Source organism: Anomaloglossus baeobatrachus, chromosome 4, assembly GCF_048569485.1.
Source record: "Anomaloglossus baeobatrachus isolate aAnoBae1 chromosome 4, aAnoBae1.hap1, whole genome shotgun sequence".
NCBI lineage: Eukaryota > Metazoa > Chordata > Amphibia > Anura > Aromobatidae > Anomaloglossus > Anomaloglossus baeobatrachus.
The window spans coordinates 631,491,823-631,511,349 of record NC_134356.1 but is presented as its reverse complement, the minus strand read 5'-3'; the positions used below and the strand labels follow the sequence as shown (position 1 = coordinate 631,511,349).

Sequence of the window (19,527 nt, the reverse complement as noted above, 5' to 3'; positions counted from 1 at the left end):
TGGAAGCTACGGAGAAGGGATTAAAGAGGTTATCCACTACTTTTACATTGGTGGCCTATCGTTCGGATAGGTCATCAATGCCTGATCAGCCGGGTCCAACAGCCCGTACCCCACTGATCAGCTGCTCTAGGTGCCAACAGTGGCAGCAGGCAGTCAGAAATGCTCAGTTCTGGAGCTGCCCCGTCAACTGATAGCGGCTGTGGCAGTGTACTGCCCATCCGCCTCCCATTTAAATCAATGGGTGTCACGGAAGGACTTGAGCAAGGTCCGGTGTGGGGCAAGACAGACAACAAACAAGAGGACACTTAAACAACGTCGGGCCCTGGTGCAAGGGAAGGGGATGATGGGACTCTTCCTGCACTCACCTGCAGCTGCACCCTGCACTCCTAGCCAGTCCCTATACAGGTTCTACACCTGTTGCCGAGCATAATACCTGCTGCCCCCAGAGACCCTGTAATAACCCTGGCTAGTGAGCTGGCAGGTGAGGATCACTAGTCCCACCGCTGCACTAATACAACATGAAGGGAAGGTACGACAGACAGGGGAAACAACAAAGGATAAAGCCCAACTTCACGGCTGCAGTCAGACACCAACACTGCAGCCTACACCGCTTCACAAAACAAGGGCTCCAGAAGCTCCTTCCACATCAAGGCCTAGCTACAGAATGGATTAAGAACAACCGGCCCCCTCTACTGGTAGATGTGACCATATATTGGGTAAGGGAGTGGTCACCAACCGGAAGCACCTGAGGCCTGGAGTCAGAAGCTGCTGGCAACAAAACTGACATTAACTCTGACAGCACCAAAGGAAAGAAATATATATTTAATTTTAAGAGTCTCCCAAAAGAATGAGACTTAGGCCCTGAACCGGTCACAGGCCTCTATATGCAGAGAGACCCCCGTGACAATGGGAGGCAGGTGTGCAGTAAGCGGCAACTATCAGTTGATGGGGAAACTGAGCATTTCCGGCTGCCTGCTACCACTGCTATCACCTAGAGCCGGTGATGAGCGGAGGGGGTGGTGTCTGGACCCCGGCTGATCAGACATTCATTACCTGCCCCAAAAATAGGCCATCAATGAAAAAGTAGTGGACAACCTCTTTAACTCGCCAATCATTTGGGGTCCACTCAAAGGAGACCCCCATCTGAATGGAGCAGGGATTGAGTATGCCTACCTCTGCTCCACATGTGGAGAAAATAAAAGAAAATCAGGGAACCGCCATTCATTTTGAGGGAAATTATCCTCAGTGAGAGTGGATTTGTCCAAACAGATAAATATAGGACCATCTTCTCACCACATTAATGCCTCCTGCATGACTCCTGGAACACACGGTGCCCACAAAGGCCATTCCTGCCGTGCCGCCAAACCTTTTCTTCCTGCAAAGAATGGATAAAACAGGGAAAACAAAGAATATTAGTGATGATGATAAAGTAATGAAAAAAACAGATGGGATAAATGTGAAAAATGTCAAAGATTCCATTAAAAAAAAACAGTGTTTTTTCTAGTAATGGTCGCAGTGACAGGCCCCTTTATAGTCGTGAGGGGCGGTGGTCGCCGTTGGGGGTCGGTCATGTCGTGGACCCAGCACTGTAGCTATTGTTGATTTCCTACTCCTATGGCAGAAGTGAAAAAAGGACGAGTCTGGCAAATCCTAGCAAGCTAGACGCTCCATGATTCTCCTCAGTCACTGCATTCCTGTGGTCACAGCAGTCAGACGCGGACCGATCGACTATTGATGGGATATCCCACAAATCTAATATATAAAGCTGAATGTGTGTGTGTATGTGTATGTATGTATGTATGTATGTATGTATGTATGTGTGTATGTGTGTATGTGTGTATGTGTGTGTGTGTGTGTGTGTGTGTGTGTGTGTGCGTGCGTGCGTGCGTGCGTGCGTGCGTGCGCGCGCGCGCCCCGGATTGGCATCTGCACCGTTGCAGCTACAGCCACAAAATTTTGCACACTCACACTTCTAGACCTCGAGAGCGTCATAGGCTATGTTTTGAGGGGAAATTTTAACCCCGCGCTTTACAGTTATTCATCAAAAAACCTGTCTCCATTAAAGCGAATGGAGCTGGGAGCCACAGTGCAGCCAGAACTTCAGAAGAATGCGCAGCCACACCCTTATATGCAATGTTGGCGTGTCACAATGCAGCCAGGGACAGAGACAGACACAGACAGGGAAAGAGGCAGACACAGACAGGGTAAGAAAGAGACATAGACAGGGTAAGAAACAGACATAGACAGGGTAAGAGACAGACACAAAGAGACAGACACAGACAAAGAGACAGACTGACAGGGAAAGAGACAGACAGGGAAAGCGAGGGAAAGACAGAGACAGGGTAAGAGACAGACAGGGAAAGTGACAGAGATAGATAGACAGGGAAAGAGATTGAGACAGACTGAGAAAGAGACAGTCAGAGACAGACAGGGAAAGAGACAGACAAAGAGAGAGAGAGACAGAGATATATACAGAGGGGGAGACAGACATTATAATTACATTTCTATCTATTTGTTTTGTGGTTTTTGTGTGCAGAATACATTTTTGTTAATACATTCTATTTTGTTAACAGCAGTTATTAACCCGGGCGAAGCCGGGTAGTACAGTTAGTATAATAATAATAATAATATTTATTCTTTTATATAGCACTGTTAATTCCATAGCACTTTACATACATTGAAAACACTGTCCCCATTGGGACTCACAATCTAGATTCGCTATCTGTAGGTCTTTGAAGTGTGAGAGGACACTGGAGAACCCGGAGTAAACCCACGCAAACACGGGGAGAACATACAAACTCCTTGCAGATGATGTCCTTGGTGGGATTTGAACCCAGGACCCCAGTGCTGAAAGACTGCAGTGCTAACCATTGAGCCACCGTGCCGCCTACAAATATGATAACATATTATGGTGTTCAGCTTTGGATTCGTTGAGTGTCATGGCGGTATCGGACTCTATGCACAACCCAGAGTCTTATAAGCAGCCTGAGGTCTCCTAGTTGTACAGTCTGACTCAGGCGTCGGCTGTTTTTAGCTTCACTGCTCTTCAGTCCAGCAGGAGTTAATTCCTGCTGGCTTGTGAACTGCTGCTAGGAGCACAGGTTGGTAATGACCATTCATAGCAGTCTTTACTCTTTATAAGGTTTTGGATCCGGTTGCTTATTGCAGAATATAGCTCAGTGTTGCTTCAGCAATACCGGTCCTTATTGTAGTGATCAAGAGCCTGGTGATCTGTGTTATGCTAGGTTCACATGTCCGTTGTTTTAAATCCGTCAGGTTCGTCAGCAACGGATCAGTCGTTTTTTAGATGTCAACTGACGCAACGGATGTGTTTTTCACAGGATTCCTGTGAAAGGAATCCTCTGAAAAACCTGATCCGTTGCGTCCGTTCCATCCACTGTGCGTCCGTTTTTTGACCGATCAATCATGATCCGTTTGTGTTTGGGACAGCCCAGTGGGTGTGCCAAACATGCTGGGCATGCTCAGTAGAGCATGACGGAATCCAGCGCTGGATTCCGTCATAAGACGGATTACGACGGAATCCAGCACCATAGACAAACATTACAAACTTGACGGATTGCGACGGATTCCTGCGCGGTGCGTTAATTTTGATGACCCGAAAAACGTTACATTTTGCGTTGTTTCCGCCCGGCGGTCAGTCCAAAAACGACTGACCGCGGTGTAGCGGATGCAACGCAAGGTCATCAGTCGCAATCCGTCACTAATACAAGTCTATGGGACACAACGGAATCCGCTAAACGGATTGCGTTGTTTATCAGAGCTGCGGATTGTGACTGATACAATTTAACGGAAATGTGAATCTAGCCTTATGCTTTTCTGTGTGGTGTGGAATATCCCCGATGTTAGTTTATTCCTCCTGGGCTCGTACTGTCTCTCGCTCACGTTTGATTGCAGTGTGTATGTGTTTTTGTTGTTTCCCCTGTCTGTGTTATTTCTGCAGTTTGCTTCTCCGGTCCGAGCCATCTCCTGGGGTTGGGGAAAGGGGGTGTAGGGTTTGGATTTGAACAGGAGTCACGCTAGCGGTCCAGACCTCGCTACCATCAAGCTTACCTCTGGGATAAGGGACAGCATGAGGTCCCTAGTTTGAGGTCCCTCTTCAGTTACCGTGATTCCCTGTGACACACGTTTTTCTAACAAAAAAGAATTTCCAAAACGAACAATTCCTATATTTATAGAGGTTTTATTTTTTTTTATTTACTGATATTTGTGGGAACCTTTATCATCACATATGCATCATGAAAAAAAGTTTTCATAGAAAAACCCCCTATACAATGTAAAAACACTGAATTTACTTGATAGGGATTAGTATTTCCGTTATGTAGGCCCCTTTGGAGACATTTCCAACCATTTTTATTTTCTTTATCATTTAAAGGGATATTGGTTTCTATAGAGAGTAGGGATCCAACTCTTAAAAGGGTTTTTTACCAGGAACAAAATTTACTTTATTCAATAGATCTTGGAATAATAATTCCCACAATTGGACGTGTTTAAAAATAATGTCCCTGTGCTGAGATAATCTTATATATGAGTCCCTGCTGTGTACTGTGTAATGACCGTGTCTGACCGTACATGGACATGGTCTGATCATACCACAGCTTCTGGGCAGGAGAGGACGCAAAAGAGTAGTATACAGATAGTACAGCAGGAGATCACAAATAATTCTTTCTTTGAGGTAAAACATTTAAAGAAAAAAAAAACAGGCAGGGAAATGTTTTACCTCACAGAAAGAATCAGCTGTGATCCTGTGCTGTAATGTGTTTATACTCTTTCGTTTCCTCCCCTGCCCAGGTGGTATGAACAGACCTGCACGGTCAGACACGGCCATTACACAGTACACAGCAGGGACACATATATATCATTATCTCAGCACAGGAACAGTTTTTTTAAATATTGTATTTTTCGGATTATAAGACTTTATTATATATTATTTTATAATTTGGGAGGAAAATGAGGGGTGCATCTTAAAATCCGAATATAGCTTTACCTGGGGGGGGTGGCTGTCTGTGCGTTGATCTGTTGCGTTCTAGCGGCCAAGTGCCTGTGGCTGCGTGCGGGTTGCAGTCGGGTGCCTGTACCTGCGTGCGGGCGGCAGTCGGGTGCCTGTACCTGCGTGCGGGCGGCAGTCGGGTGCCTGTACCTGTGTGCGGGCGGCAGTCGGGTGCCTGTACCTGTGTGCGGGCGGCAGTCGGGTGCCTGTACCTGTGTGCGGGCGGCAGTCGGGTGCCTGTACCTGCGTGCGGGCGGCAGCCGGGTGCCTGTACCTGCGTGCGGGCGGCAGCCGGGTGCCTGTACCTGCGTGCGGGCGGCAGCCGGGTGCCTGAACCTGCGTGCGGGAGGCAGCGGGGGGGCCTGTTGGTGCCGACTGCCTCTCTGTGTGGGTGGGCGGCTGTGCGGCAGGTTTCCCAGTGCGTCCGCGATCCCAGTTTCAAGTGATGGCGCCGGGAGACAGTGCATGCGCAAACGGAGCTCTTGGATGAGAGCTCCATCTGCGTCTTATAATCCAATGCGTCTTATAAAGCGAAAAATACGGTACATCCAAATGTGGAAATTATTATTATCCCAAGATCTATCTATGGATTAAAATCAACTTTGTTCATGGGAAACCCTTTTAATACATGGGCCATCCAGCTGTTTTAAAGGGATAAATGTACTTTTAGTGTCAACTGCAATTAAACCTTTTGACGTTAGTAGGACTAAACCACAATACAAGGCTCCTACGCTATTAACCCCTTCACACTGCAGCCATATTTTGCCTTTTGTTCTGTTTTCCTCCCTCTTGTTTTAAGACACATAACTTCTTTTTCAACTGACAAAGCCACATGGGACTTGATTTTTTTTTTTTTGTTTTTTTGTGGGAATCGCAGTTTTAAATGACACCATTAACTTTAGCAGATAATGTGCTGGAAAATAGGAGCAGAAATTCCAAATCCATTCAAATGGTAAAAAATAAAAAAAATAAAAAAAACAAAAAACAAAATAAAAACCAGAACCTTGCATTGTGTTTCAGGGTAGTTTTTGTACCGTTCATTGTGCAGTAAATATGACCTAGCACTACGACTCTCCGGGATAGTTTGTTTACCCTGACACCAAGCTTGTAAACTTTTTTTTTTTGAGAGTGGTGAAAAAAAAAGAAAAAATTGTAAACATAAAAAAAACTAAAAATAAAGAAAAGTTTTGTTTTATTTTTATGTTGTTATTTTACAAAACCTGCAACATCTTTATTTTTTCATCAATGCTGCAGTGTGAGAAATTGTATTGTGCATGAAGACCTGACATTTTGATTGATTTTAGTGTTTTCTTATGGGTGGGGGTGCAGTGACTGATCAACCACATTTTCTTTTTTTTTTTTTTTTTTGCTTTATGGCATTTACTGCACAGGTTCAATCATTTAAAATTTTGATAGATCAGAGGCAGCAGTACCAAGCATGTTTTTTTAACTATTATTATATTGTTTATTTTAAAATGGAGAAAACTGGAGTGATTTGAATTTTAATATTATTTGTTCTATACATACATACATATATACATACATACTAGCTGAAGTACCCGGGCGTTGCCTGCCCGGGATAGTAGCTATCTCTCTTCGAGTTTCTGTCTGTCTCTGTCTGTATCAGTTTCTCTGTATTAGTCTCTCTGTCTGTCTTTCTCTGTCTGTCAGTCTCTTTCCAGGGCTGTCTCTTTCCAGGGCTGTCTCTTTCCAGGGCTGTCTCTTTCCAGGGCTGTCTCTTTCCAGGGCTGTCTCTTTCCAGGGCTGTCTCTTTCCAGGGCTGTCTCTTTCCAGGGCTGTCTCTTTCCAGGGCTGTCTCTGTCTGTCTGTCTTTTTCTGTCTCTCTATCCATCTCTCCACCGACATCATATTACCTCACACATAAGCTTCTTATACTAACAGTTTATTTTTTTCCTATAGCAACCACTGACAGTTGCTATTAATAGCATTAATAGTAAATGCGACGGTGCGGATTCCTTTAGCGGACAAACATACATACATACACACATACACTCAGCTTTATATATTTTATTTATTTATATTTTTTTTGTAGCCTTATATGCTGTTGTCAGAGAATGACTGTGGCATTTAAGGGGTTCACAGGAGCTGGATAGCGGATTATACCCCTTAGCTATATCTCTATTAGGAGTTGGGCTGCTGCCAGTAAGCACCACTAGGCTTTGTGACTGATGCAGCATGATGTGTAGGGCAGGAAGCTTTTAGTCCGCAGTGATATCTGATAGTTACTTGTGGGATGAAAGCCTAAAGCCCGCTACACACGCTTCAATATATCTCACAATCTGTCGTTGGGGTCCAGTTGTAAGTGACGCACATCCGGCATCGTTTGTGAGGTATCTGCGTGTGACATCTACTTGCGATCAGGATTGAACGCAAAACCGTTGATCACAAACACATCGTATCATTCTCTAGAATTGAGCGTTTTGTTGCACGAACCTAGTCAATTGTAACGTGTGACATCCCTCATACGATTTTGGTGTCTGATGCTATGTGCGCAGGTGTGCGCTCTGCACCGCAGCTTAAAAAAGGTCCGCTTCAGAGCGCAGCTGAAAAGCGCCTCACAATGTCTGTCATTCACTAATCTCTGTCAGTCGGTCACTATCTCTGTCCCTCACTCTCTGTCCATGTCAGTCTATCCCCCTCTCTCATATACTCACCGATCCCCGGCTCTGCACGGCATTCACACTGCTCCGGCGGCTTTTACTATTTTGAAAAAGCCGGCCGCCCATTAAACAATCTCGTATTCCCTGCTTTCCCCGCCCACCGGCGCCTATGATTGGTTACAGTGAGACACGCCCCCACTCTGAGTGACAGGTGTCACACTGCACCCAATCACAGCAGCCGGTGGGCGTGTCTATACTGTGTAGTGAAATAAATAATTAAATAATTTAAAAAAACGGCGTGCGGTTCCCCCCAATTTTAAAACCAGCCAGATAAAGCCATACGGCTGAAGGCTGGTATTCTCAGGATGGGGAGCTCCACGTTATGGGGAGCCCCCCAGCCTAACAATATCAGCCAACAGCCGCCCAGAATTGCCGCATACATTATATGCGACAGTTCTGGGACTGTACCCGGCTCTTCCCGATTTGCCCTGGTGCGTTGGCAAATCGGAGTAATAAGGAGATATTGGCAGCCCATAGCTGCCAATAAGTCCTAGATTAATCATGTCAGGCGTCTATGAGACACCCTCCATGATTAATCTGTAAATTACAGTAAATAAACACACACACGCCAGAAAAAATCCTTTATTAGAAATAAAAAACACAAACATATACCCTGGTTCACCACTTTAATCCGCCCCAAAAAGCCCTCCATGTCCGGCGTAATCCAGGATGCTCCAGCGTCGCTTCCAGCGCTGCTGCATGGAGGTGACCGGAGCTGCAGCAGACACCGCCGCTCCGGTCACCTCCACGCAGGTAATGAAGACAGCCGCGCGATCAGCTGCTGTCAGTGAGGTTACCCGCTGTCACTGGATCCAGCGGTGGCCGCGGGTAACCTCAGTGACAGCTCAGCTGATCGCGCTACTCACCTCAGTTGCTGTGTGGAGGTGATAGGAGCGGCGGTGAGTAGCGCGATCAGCTGAGCTGTCACTGAGGTTACCCGCGGCCACCGCTGGATCCAGTGACAGCGGGTAACCTCAGTGACAGCTCAGCTGATCGCGCGGCTGTCTTCATTAGCTGTGTGGAGGTGACCGGAGCGGCGGTGTCTGCTGCAGCTCCGGTCACCTCCATGCAGCTGCGCTGGAAGCGACGCTGGAGCATCCTGGATTACGCCGGACAAGGAGGGCTTTTTGGGGCTGATTAAAGTGGTGAACCAGGGTATATGTTTGTGTTTTTTATTTCTAATAAAGGATTTTTTCGGGTGTGTGTTTATTTACTGTAATTTACAGATTAATCATTGAGGGTGTCTCATAGACGCCTGACATGATTAATCTAGGACTTATTGGCAGCTATGGGCTGCCAATAACTCCTTATTACCCCGATTTGCCAACGCACCAGGGCAAATCGGGAAGAGCCGGGTACAGTCCCAGAACTGTCGCATCTAATGTATGCGGCAATTCTGGGCGGCTGTTGGCTGATATTGTTAGGCTGGGGGGCTCCCCATAACGTGGAGCTCCCCATCCTGAGAATACCAGCCTTCAGCCGTATGGCTTTATCTGGCTGGTTTTAAAATTGGGGGGAACCGCACGCCGTTTTTTTTAATTATTTAATTATTTATTTCACTACACAGTATAGACACGCCCACCGACTGCTGTGATTGGGTGCAGTGTGACACCTGTCACTCAGAGTGGGGGCGTGTCTCACTGTAACCAATCATAGGCGCCGGTGGGCGGGGAAAGCAGGGAATACCAGATTGTTTAATGGGCGGCCGGCTTTTTCAAAACAGTAAAAGCCGCCGGAGCAGTGTGAATGCCATGCAGCGCCGGGGATCGGGGATCGGTGAGTATATGAGAGAGGGCTGCTCAATTCAGTTACTCAGGAGTTTAGCGGTCACCGGTGAGTCCTTCACAGGTGACCGCTAATCAGGACGCGACACAGACAGAGCCGCAGCATGACAATGAAGTCGGGTGAAGTTCACCCGAGTTCATTCTGACAGTGCGGCTCTGTCTGTGTCTGCTGTCATCTGCCATTCACCACTGCTACACGGCTGTCTGTGGCTGCTGTCAGCGGCCATGTAGCAGAGCTGAATGGCAGATGACATAGTAAAAACGCATCCCTACACATTACACACGCTTGGCAAGTCAATACATAAAAAAAAAAAAAAAGGTGCCCAATGCATACGTCACAGAACACATGATCTAAAGGATCGCACACAAAATTGATCAATTTAACATAGACTACTAACGCTCGTGTGACAGCAAATGAACGACCAACGTGAAATCTCATAAGATCCCGTATGCAACCTGGGCGTGTCACATCGCAAATGCGATTGTACAACTAATTGCAACGTGTAAAGTGGGCTTTAGAGGCACTGTCTGGTACAATCTAATACAACAGCATAATTCTGTTTTACGAGAAAGGATAAAAACACGATCAATTATGCCGGATGACAAACTGAGCTCAGCTATAACATAGTAGAATATTTACTTACAGAACCAACTGTGCGCTGTCATGTCTGCGCCGCGGCAGAAGTTGCGTCTCGCGCCATTGCACAAAACGACCGAGCACTTCTCCAGCAGAGCCATCGATGTTGATGTAATTCATTGTGGTCCATATCTCCAGCCCCACCAGGACAACTCTTATATTCAGCATGGAGTACATCTGGAGAACAAGAAGACACAGCGCTCATCTCCAAGGAACTAACTGAATATAGCACAAAAGTATATGATGGCTGGAGTCCGACCACAAGAACCCTACTGATCTAGAGAATGGTAATTAGCATGTGCTACCACTGCTCCATTCCCTGTCTATAGGAGCGGTGGTCACCCATGCTCATTACTGCTCCATCCCGTGTCTATAGGAGCAGTGGTCGCACATGCTCATTACTGCTCCATCCCGTCTATAGGAGTGGTGGTCACCCATGCTCATTACTGCTCCATCCCCTGTCTATAGGAGTGGTGGTCACCCATGCTCATTACTGCTCCATCCCCTGTCTATAGGAGCGGTGGTCACCCATGCTCATTACTGCTCCATCCCCTGTCTATAGGAGCGGTGGTCACCCATGCTCATTACTGCTCCATCCCCTGTCTATAGGAGCGGTGGTCACCCATGCTCATTACTGCTCCATCCCCTGTCTATAGGAGCGGTGGTCGCACATGCTCATTACTGCTCCATTCCCCGTCTATAGGAGCGGTGGATGAACATGCTCATTACTGCTCCATTCCCCGTCTATAGGAGCGGTGGTCACACATGCTCATTACTGCTCCATTCGCTGCCTATAGGAGCGGTGGTCGCACATGCTCATTACTGCTCCATTCCCCGTCTATAGGAGCGGTGGTCGCACATGCTCATTACTGCTCCATTCCCTGTCTATAGGAGCGGTGGTCACCCATGCTCATTACTGCTCCATCCCCTGTCTATAGGAGCGGTGGTCGCACATGCTCATTACTGCTCCATTCCCCGTCTATAGGAGCGGTGGTCACACATGCTCATTACTGCTCCATTCCCCGTCTATAGGAGCGGTGGTTGCACATGCTCAGTACTGCTCCATTCCCTGTCTATAGGAGCGGTGGTCACACATGCTCATTACTGCTCCATTCCCTGTCTATAGGAGCGGTGGTCGCACATGCTCATTACTGCTCCATTCCCCGTCTATAGGAGCGGTGGTCGCACATGCTCATTACTGCTCCATTCCCTGTCTATAGAACGGTGGTCACACATGCTCATTACTGCTCCATTCAGTGTCTATTGGAGCGGTGTTCACACATGCTCATTACTGCTCCATTCAGTGTCTATAGGAGAGGTGGTCACAAATGCTCATTACTATTCCATTCCCTGTCTATAGGAGCGGTGGTCACACATGCTCATTACTGTTCCATTCCCTGTCTATAGGAGCGGTGGTCGCACATGCTCATTTCTGCTCCATTCCCTGTCTATAGGAGCGGTGGTCGCACATGCTCATTACTGCTCCATAACCTGTCTATAGGAGCGGTGGTCACACATGCTCATTACTGCTCCATTCCCCGTCTATAGGAGCGGTGGTCGCACATGCTCAGTACTGCTCCATTCCCTGGCAATAGGAGCGGTGGTCGCACATGCTCATTACTGTTCCATTCCCTGTCTTTAGGAGCGGTGGTCACACATGCTCATTAATACTCCATTCCCTGTCTTTAGGAGCGGTGGTCACACATGCTCATTACTGCTCCATTCCCCGTCTATAGGAGCGGTGGTCACACATGCTCATTACTGCTCCATTCCCTGTCTATAGGAGCGGTGGTCACACATGCTCATTACTTCTCCATTCCCTGTCTATAGGAGTGGTGGTCGCACATGCTCATTACTGCTCCATTCACTGTCTATAGGAGCGGTGGTCACACATGCTCAGTACTGCTCCATTCCCTGTCTATAGGAGCGGTGGACACACACATGCTCAGTACTGCTCCATTCCCTGTCTATAGGAGCTGTGGTCACACATGCTCAGTACTGCTCCATTCCCTGTCTATAGGAGCGGTGGTCATACATGCTCATTAATGCTCCATTCCCCGCCTATAGGAGCAGTGGTCACACATGCTCATTACTGCTCCATTCCTGGTCTATAGGAGCGGTGGTCACACATGCTCATTACTGCTCCATTCCACGTCTATAGGAGCAGTGGTCGCACATGCTCATTACTTCTGCATTCCCTGTCTATAGGAGCGGTGGTCGCACATGCTCATTACTACTCCATTTTCTGTCTATAGGAGCGGTGGTCGCACATGCTCATTACTGCTCCATTCCCAGTCTATAGGAGCTGTGGTCACACATGCTCATTACTGCTCCATTCCCGGTCTATAGGAGCAGTGGTCACACATGCTCATAACTGCTCCATTCCCTGTCTATAGGAGCAGTGGTCACACATGCTCATTATGCTCATTACTGCTCCATTCACTGTCTATAGGAGCGGTGATCACACATGCTCATTACTGCGCCATTCCCTGTCTATAGGAGCGGTGATCACACATGCTCATTACTGCTCCATTCCCTGTCTATAGGAGCGGTGGTCGCACATTCTCATTACTGCTCCATTCCCGGTCTATAGGAGCTGTGGTCACACATGCTCATTACTGCTCCATTCCCGGTCTATAGGAGCAGTGGTCACACATGCTCATAACTGCTCCATTCCCTGTCTATAGGAGCAGTGGTCACACATGCTCATTATGCTCATTACTGCTCCATTCCCTGTCTATAGGGGCGGTGGTCGCACATGCTCATTACTGCTCCAGTCCCGGTCTATAGGAGCGGTGGTCACACATGCTCATTACTGCTCCATTCCCGGTCTATAGGAGTGGTGGTCACACATGCTCATTACTGCTCCATTTCCTGTGTATAGGAGCGGTGGTCACATATGCTCATTACTGCTCCATTTCCTGTCTATAGGAGCGGTGGTCACACATGCTCATTGCTGCTCCATTCCCCGTCTATAGGGGCGGTGGTCGCACATGCTCATTACTGCTCCAGTCCCTGTCTATAGGAGCGGTGGTCACACATGCTCATTACTGTTCCATTCCCTGTCTATAGGAGCGGTGGTCACACATGCTCATTACTGCTCCATTCCCGGTCTATAGGAGCGGCGGTCACACATGCTCATTACTGCTCCATTCCCGGTCTATAGGAGCGGTGGTCACACATGCTCATTACTGCTCCATTCACGAAGGGAACTTAGGGCCTCCCATTCCCATGATTGGTTGGAGGGAGGGGTACAAAAGCCGGACCCACAACAATCATACCTTTACCATCTTTTCTGTCATTTATAGCAGAACGCCTTTAAACTGGCAAAATAATTATCATTTAAAGGGGTTGTCCAAAATAAAAGGCCTGAAAGCGAAAAATGTATTTGAAATGTAGACCCCAGCAGGTGGCTTTTGATCAAGGTTGAAGTAGAAAACACAATTATGCCACATTCTTATAGAAATCAATGGTGTGGATAGATGCGCTGAGTCATCAGAGGCTAATAAAGGGGCCTGCTGAATGGGGGATCTTGATATCTGTAAAGAATTCTCTCCGCCTCCTCTCATCTTGGGTATATGTTGGCTGCCGACATCACAGCCCGTAAACCCCGCATGCTGTCTGCAGCCAATCGTTAGCAATTGATTGGCTGCAGAGGTCACAGGGCATATATGGGTTGTGCCATCAGCAGCCAATGTAAACAGAAAAAGAGTGGAGATCGTTCGTGAACGGTGAGGAGTGAAGGGTGGGTGTCAGTGATTTCATTATTTTACATATATTGCATTATCTAAGGCAAATCCCCTTTAAATTAGAAAGTAACTTACAACTATAGGTCTCTTGTACTTACATTATCAAGGTAATTAGACAGCTCCACCATCTCCGCTCGCACAGCGGCGCTGCTACCCACCATGTCATACTGCAAGAGATAATGAGGACCAGGTATAATGTTACAAAAATATCCAGATCCAGATTTTTCATTGGTTTATTTACAGTGGATATAACATACATACACACACACACACACACACACATACATACATACATTATATCATTATATATATATATATATATATATATATATATATATATATATATATATGGTGAACTTCCATACTTCCATTCTTGTACCGATGGATAAGGGGCTCCTAAGCTGACCCTTATCTTGAAGGTAGGCTGGATGGTAGCCAGGTTTGAACCCCCACGTTGACCCGGTCTCCTGTCCGAGCCCTGATACTCTTCCCCCCCAACCCAGGGAGCACGCCCGGAAGCCCAGTAACGAAAACCACAGACTAGGCAAAGACTAGGGTAAACAAAAACTCGCGCTCACTGCACACAAAGGAGGGACTGTATGTGAACGGGGAGTAACACAAAAGAAGTAGGAAATAAATGTCCAACTGGAGAAGTCACATAACACGCTGAACTCCGAATTTTAAAACACCAAAGAACTGGATAACTACAGGAACCGAGATAGCAGAAGCTATATCCGGCACTCAGCCCAGAAACCAGAACCTTATAAAGGGTGAAGGCAGGTGAGGATAGCGATCAGCAGACTGATCTTCCAGTAGATGATCACAAGCCAGTAGGAATTAACTCCTGCTGTACTGGGGAGCAGTGATGCCAGAAACAGCCAATGCCCAGGACAGGCTGTGCAACTCAGGGATCCCAGGCTGTTTGTCAGACTCTGCAGTGTGAACAGAGTCCAGCGGCGCTATGACACCCAGCGAGTGCAACGCTGAACACCGCACTACATAAATTGGAGTAGAATGGTACCCAACCTTAAGAGATACGCCTTGATGTTGGCCGTTGGGCTCACATAAAACTGTCCTTTTTTATATGCTAAGTATGTCAATTTTTCTATGTATTTTTTTTTAGCAGTAATGCATGTTCATATTCTAGATTCATTGTTAACATCTCTTAGCATTTCAGAGCACAAAGGTCTCTTTATTTTTCATAATATACCTCTTGATCAGTATGCACCTGTTCACACTTGCGTGTTCGGAAGTGCAATCAGTCTTTTTATTTAGTTTATGGGGTCATGCCTTCTGATGGGCGGACCCAGACTGTAAAAGTCCGGATCCCCATGGTTTCAAAGTATCCGGGTGCCGGGCCTGGAGTTCTCAGTGAACTCCGGTGAATGATGAGGATTCAGCAACTTAAGAAAAACAAGAAAAAATAAAAATAAAGCAAGCACGCTAAACTTACCTAGTATCCGACGGGGTTGTAACTGCTTCCGGGCCGGATACTCGGTAACCCCTTATTACACCGATTTCCACCGCACGAGGGCAATTGGGATAAGCCGGGTAAAGTGTTGGGATTGTCACATCTAATAGATGCAAAAATACTTGGCGGCTGCAGGCTGCTATCTTTAGGCTGCTGGGGCCCAATAAGCATGGGTCTCCCCAGCCTAAGAGTACCAGACCCCAGTTGTCGGGCTTTATCATGGCTGGGTTTCAAAACTGGGTGGGGGCTGGTCGTACTTTTTAAAAATTATTATTAAAAAAAAAAAAAAGGCGCAAGCGGTTCCTCTTATTTTGAAACACAGCCAAGATAAGCGCACGGCTGGGGGCTGCCGCCTGTAGCCGTATGCTTTACTTGCGCTGGGTATCATAATATGTAGACACTCTATGACAATTTTAAAAAAAACAACAAATAAAAAAAAATTCTTTTTACTCCAATCTACAGTGACCCGCAGTAAGGGGCTGCGATTGAAAGCCGTCAGACATGCAGTCACACACACTGGGGGCGAGTCTGACTGCAACCAATCATGGACGCCAGGACTGCCCGTGGGTGAGGGAAGCAGTGAATATATATGAGGCTAATGAGCGGCCCCGGAAGTAGAGTGAGCGGCCTGGAAGCAGTTACAGCCACGTCGGAGTCTCGGTAAGTATAGCACGCCTGCTCTAATCGCTCTATCCCTTCTACCACCATTTTTAAGCACCGGATTCAGGTCCCCATAGACTTATATGGGGACCGGCATCCAGCCACATATCCGGGATCAATTCTGGGCAGGAACCATTTTTTTTTTTTTTACATCCGGTTAGACCCGTCAATCCCAGATATCTGCGATCACTACTTCTGATTGAGCACTCCTTCTCATCAGCCTTAGGTTATTTGAACCCCTTATTAGCTGGTTCCTATCCACCCAAAAATTGGAGGGTTTTTTTAATCGAAAGTGAGGCATAAGAGTAGATAGGGACCCAACATTAAGAGATACGCCTTGACAATGGCTGTTGGGCTCACATAAAACTTTTTTATATCCTAAGTATCTAAGTTTTTATATGTACGTTCTTAGCACTAATGCATGGTCATATACTTATATTCATTTTTAACATATCTTAGTGCAACTGTCTCTTTTTGTTATAATTGATCCCAATCTTGTGATCGCTTTTAGTGTCCATAACGGGGGCTCTCGCCATCAGAAACATATCACAAATCCTCTGGGTAGAAAATTTCAGAAGGATAACTACATGACCCCTAATTAGCAAGAAAAATGGAGGAACACAGATTCCAGTTCCATCAGGTGAGGCGGATCCAGCATTCAGTGGAAAAATCATGAATAGTCGGAAGGCTTCTTTACAGTAAGAGCAAAAGGAGGAAAACGTATAGACCTGTATGGGGTGGGGGATACACTGTTGACTGTTTGATACTTAATAATAAAAAAAAAAGAGGTTCTGCAGCAGCTAATGTGTATTTTAAGAAAATATGTACTTTCTTATTATAAATTAAGAGCAGTAAACGTCTTCATGAGCTATATTGACCGGGATATGGTCGCGGCCCCCCTCGTAATCGTTTCCAATGGGGGCATATGTCATATTAAACGTCTGTATTAGGCTCGGTGCAGGGATGAGGCCTATAAAGGGAGAATACAGTGGGAGGATAAACAACAGGGAGGAAATATTTGCTGACGGTTCCAATTAGATATTTGGATGTGGAGGCAAAATGACGGCAGCAGGAACGGAGATGCTCGGATCCTTGGTGTCAGCGCACGGACACTGTGTCCATAGATTATGGAGCTTAGGAAAGAAAGGGTGTGGACGCGGACACAGGGTGGAAATGCCCGGGGAATTCTGAAAAACGATCCCGGAACAGATGTGCGGCCGTATAACGTCACAATCCAGTGTAATTGTGAGCAGCGAGCACAATGGGATCAGCGCTCAGTAATGCAAACGCACTTTGGAAATTACACTAAGCAATTGCCTGGGAGCGATTGTCCATCAGTGATATCATTCTAATCATCATAGGGGCTGTCTGCCACATAAAGAGGGTAAAATCAGGAATCAGGATTGCTCCCTAGACACAGGAATATATAATTCTGCCCTCTATATACAAGAATATAACTACTATAATACTGCCCCTATGTACAGGAATATAACTGCTATAATACTGCCCCTATGTACATGAATATAACTACTATAATACTGCCCCCTATGTACAGGAATATAACTACTATAATACTGCCCCCTATGTACAGGAATATAACTACTATAATACTGCCCCCTATGTACAGGAATATAACTACTATAATACTGCCCCTATGTACAAGAATATAACTACTATAATACTGCCCCTGTGTACAAGAATATAACTACTATAATACTGCCCCTATGTACAAGAATATAACTACTATAATACGGCCCCTATGTACAAGAATATAACTACTATAATACTGCCCCTATGTACAAGAATATAACTACTATAATACGGCCCCTATGTACAAGAATATAACTACTATAATACTGCCCCTATGTACAAGAATATAACTACTATAATACTGCTCCTATGTACAAGAATATAACTACTATAATACTGCCCCTATGTACAAGAATATAACTACTATAATACTGCCCCTATGTACAAGAATATAACTACTATAATACTGCTCCTATGTACAAGAATATAACTACTATAATACTGCCCCTATGTACAAGAATATAACTACTATAATACTGCTCCTATGTACAAGAATATAACTACTATAATACTGCTCCTATGTACAAGAATATAACTACTATAATACTGCCCAAATGTACAAGAATATATCTACTATAATACTGCTCCTATGTACAAGAATATAACTACTATAATACTGCCCCTATGTACAAGAATATAACTACTATAATACTGCTCCTATGTACAAGAATATAACTACTATAATACTGCTCCTATGTACAAGAATATAACTACTATAATACTGCCCCTATGTACAAGAATATAGCTACTATAATACTGCCCCTATGTACAAGAATATAACTACTATAATACTGCCCTTATGTACAAGAATATAACTACTATAATACTGTCTCTATGTACAAGAATATAACTACTATAATACTGCTCCTATGTACAAGAATAGAACTACTATATTACTGCCCCTGTGTACATGAATATAACTACTATATTACTGCCCCTATGTACAAGAATATAACTACTATAATACTGCCCCTATGTACAAGAATATAACTGCTATAATACTGTCCCCTATGTACAGGAATATAACTACTATAATACTGCCCCTGTGTACATGAATATAACTACTATAATACTGTCCCCTATGTACAAGAATATAACTACTATAATACTGTCCCCTATGTACAGGAATATAACTACTATAATACTGCCCCTATGTACAAGAATATAACTACTATAATACTGCCCCCTATGTACAAGAATATAACTACTATAATAGTGCCCCCTATGTACAAGAATATAACTACTATAATACTGTCCCCTATGTACAGGAATATAACTACTATAATACTGCCCCCTATGTACAGGAATATAACTACTATAATACTGCCCCCTATGTACAGGAATATAACTACTATAATACTGCCCCTATGTACAAGAATATAACTACTATAATACTGCCCCTGTGTACAAGAATATAACTACTATAATACTGCCCCTATGTACAAGAATATAACTACTATAATACGGCCCCTATGTACAAGAATATAACTACTATAATACTGCCCCTATGTACAAGAATATAACTACTATAATACGGCCCCTATGTACAAGAATATAACTACTATAATACTGCCCCTATGTACAAGAATATAACTACTATAATACTGCTCCTATGTACAAGAATATAACTACTATAATACTGCTCCTATGTACAAGAATATAACTACTATAATACTGCCCCTATGTACAAGAATATAACTACTATAATACTGCTCCTATGTACAAGAATATAACTACTATAATACTGCCCCTATGTACAAGAATATAACTACTATAATACTGCCCCTATGTACAAGAATATAACTACTATAATACTGCCCCTATGTACAAGAATATAACTACTATAATACTGTCTCTATGTACAAGAATATAACTACTATATTACTGCCCCTATGTACAAGAATATAACTACTATAATACTGCCCCATGTACAAGAATATAACTACT

At 45.1% G+C, this 19,527-nt stretch overlaps 1 protein-coding gene across 1 annotated transcript in view; it reads right to left on the bottom strand.

Annotated features, from left to right (window-relative positions):
* ADAM9 (ADAM metallopeptidase domain 9) overlaps nt 1–19,527 on the bottom strand; it is a 162,642-nt gene that overhangs the window by 38,951 nt on the left and 104,164 nt on the right. Inside the window, exons 8-10 of the mRNA XM_075346380.1 lie at nt 13,958–14,026; nt 10,118–10,287; nt 1,294–1,375 (exon numbers count right to left, since the gene is read on the bottom strand). Coding sequence (XP_075202495.1) covers nt 1,294–1,375; nt 10,118–10,287; nt 13,958–14,026 — 321 coding nt within the window. The remainder of the gene's footprint in view (nt 1–1,293; nt 1,376–10,117; nt 10,288–13,957; nt 14,027–19,527) is intronic.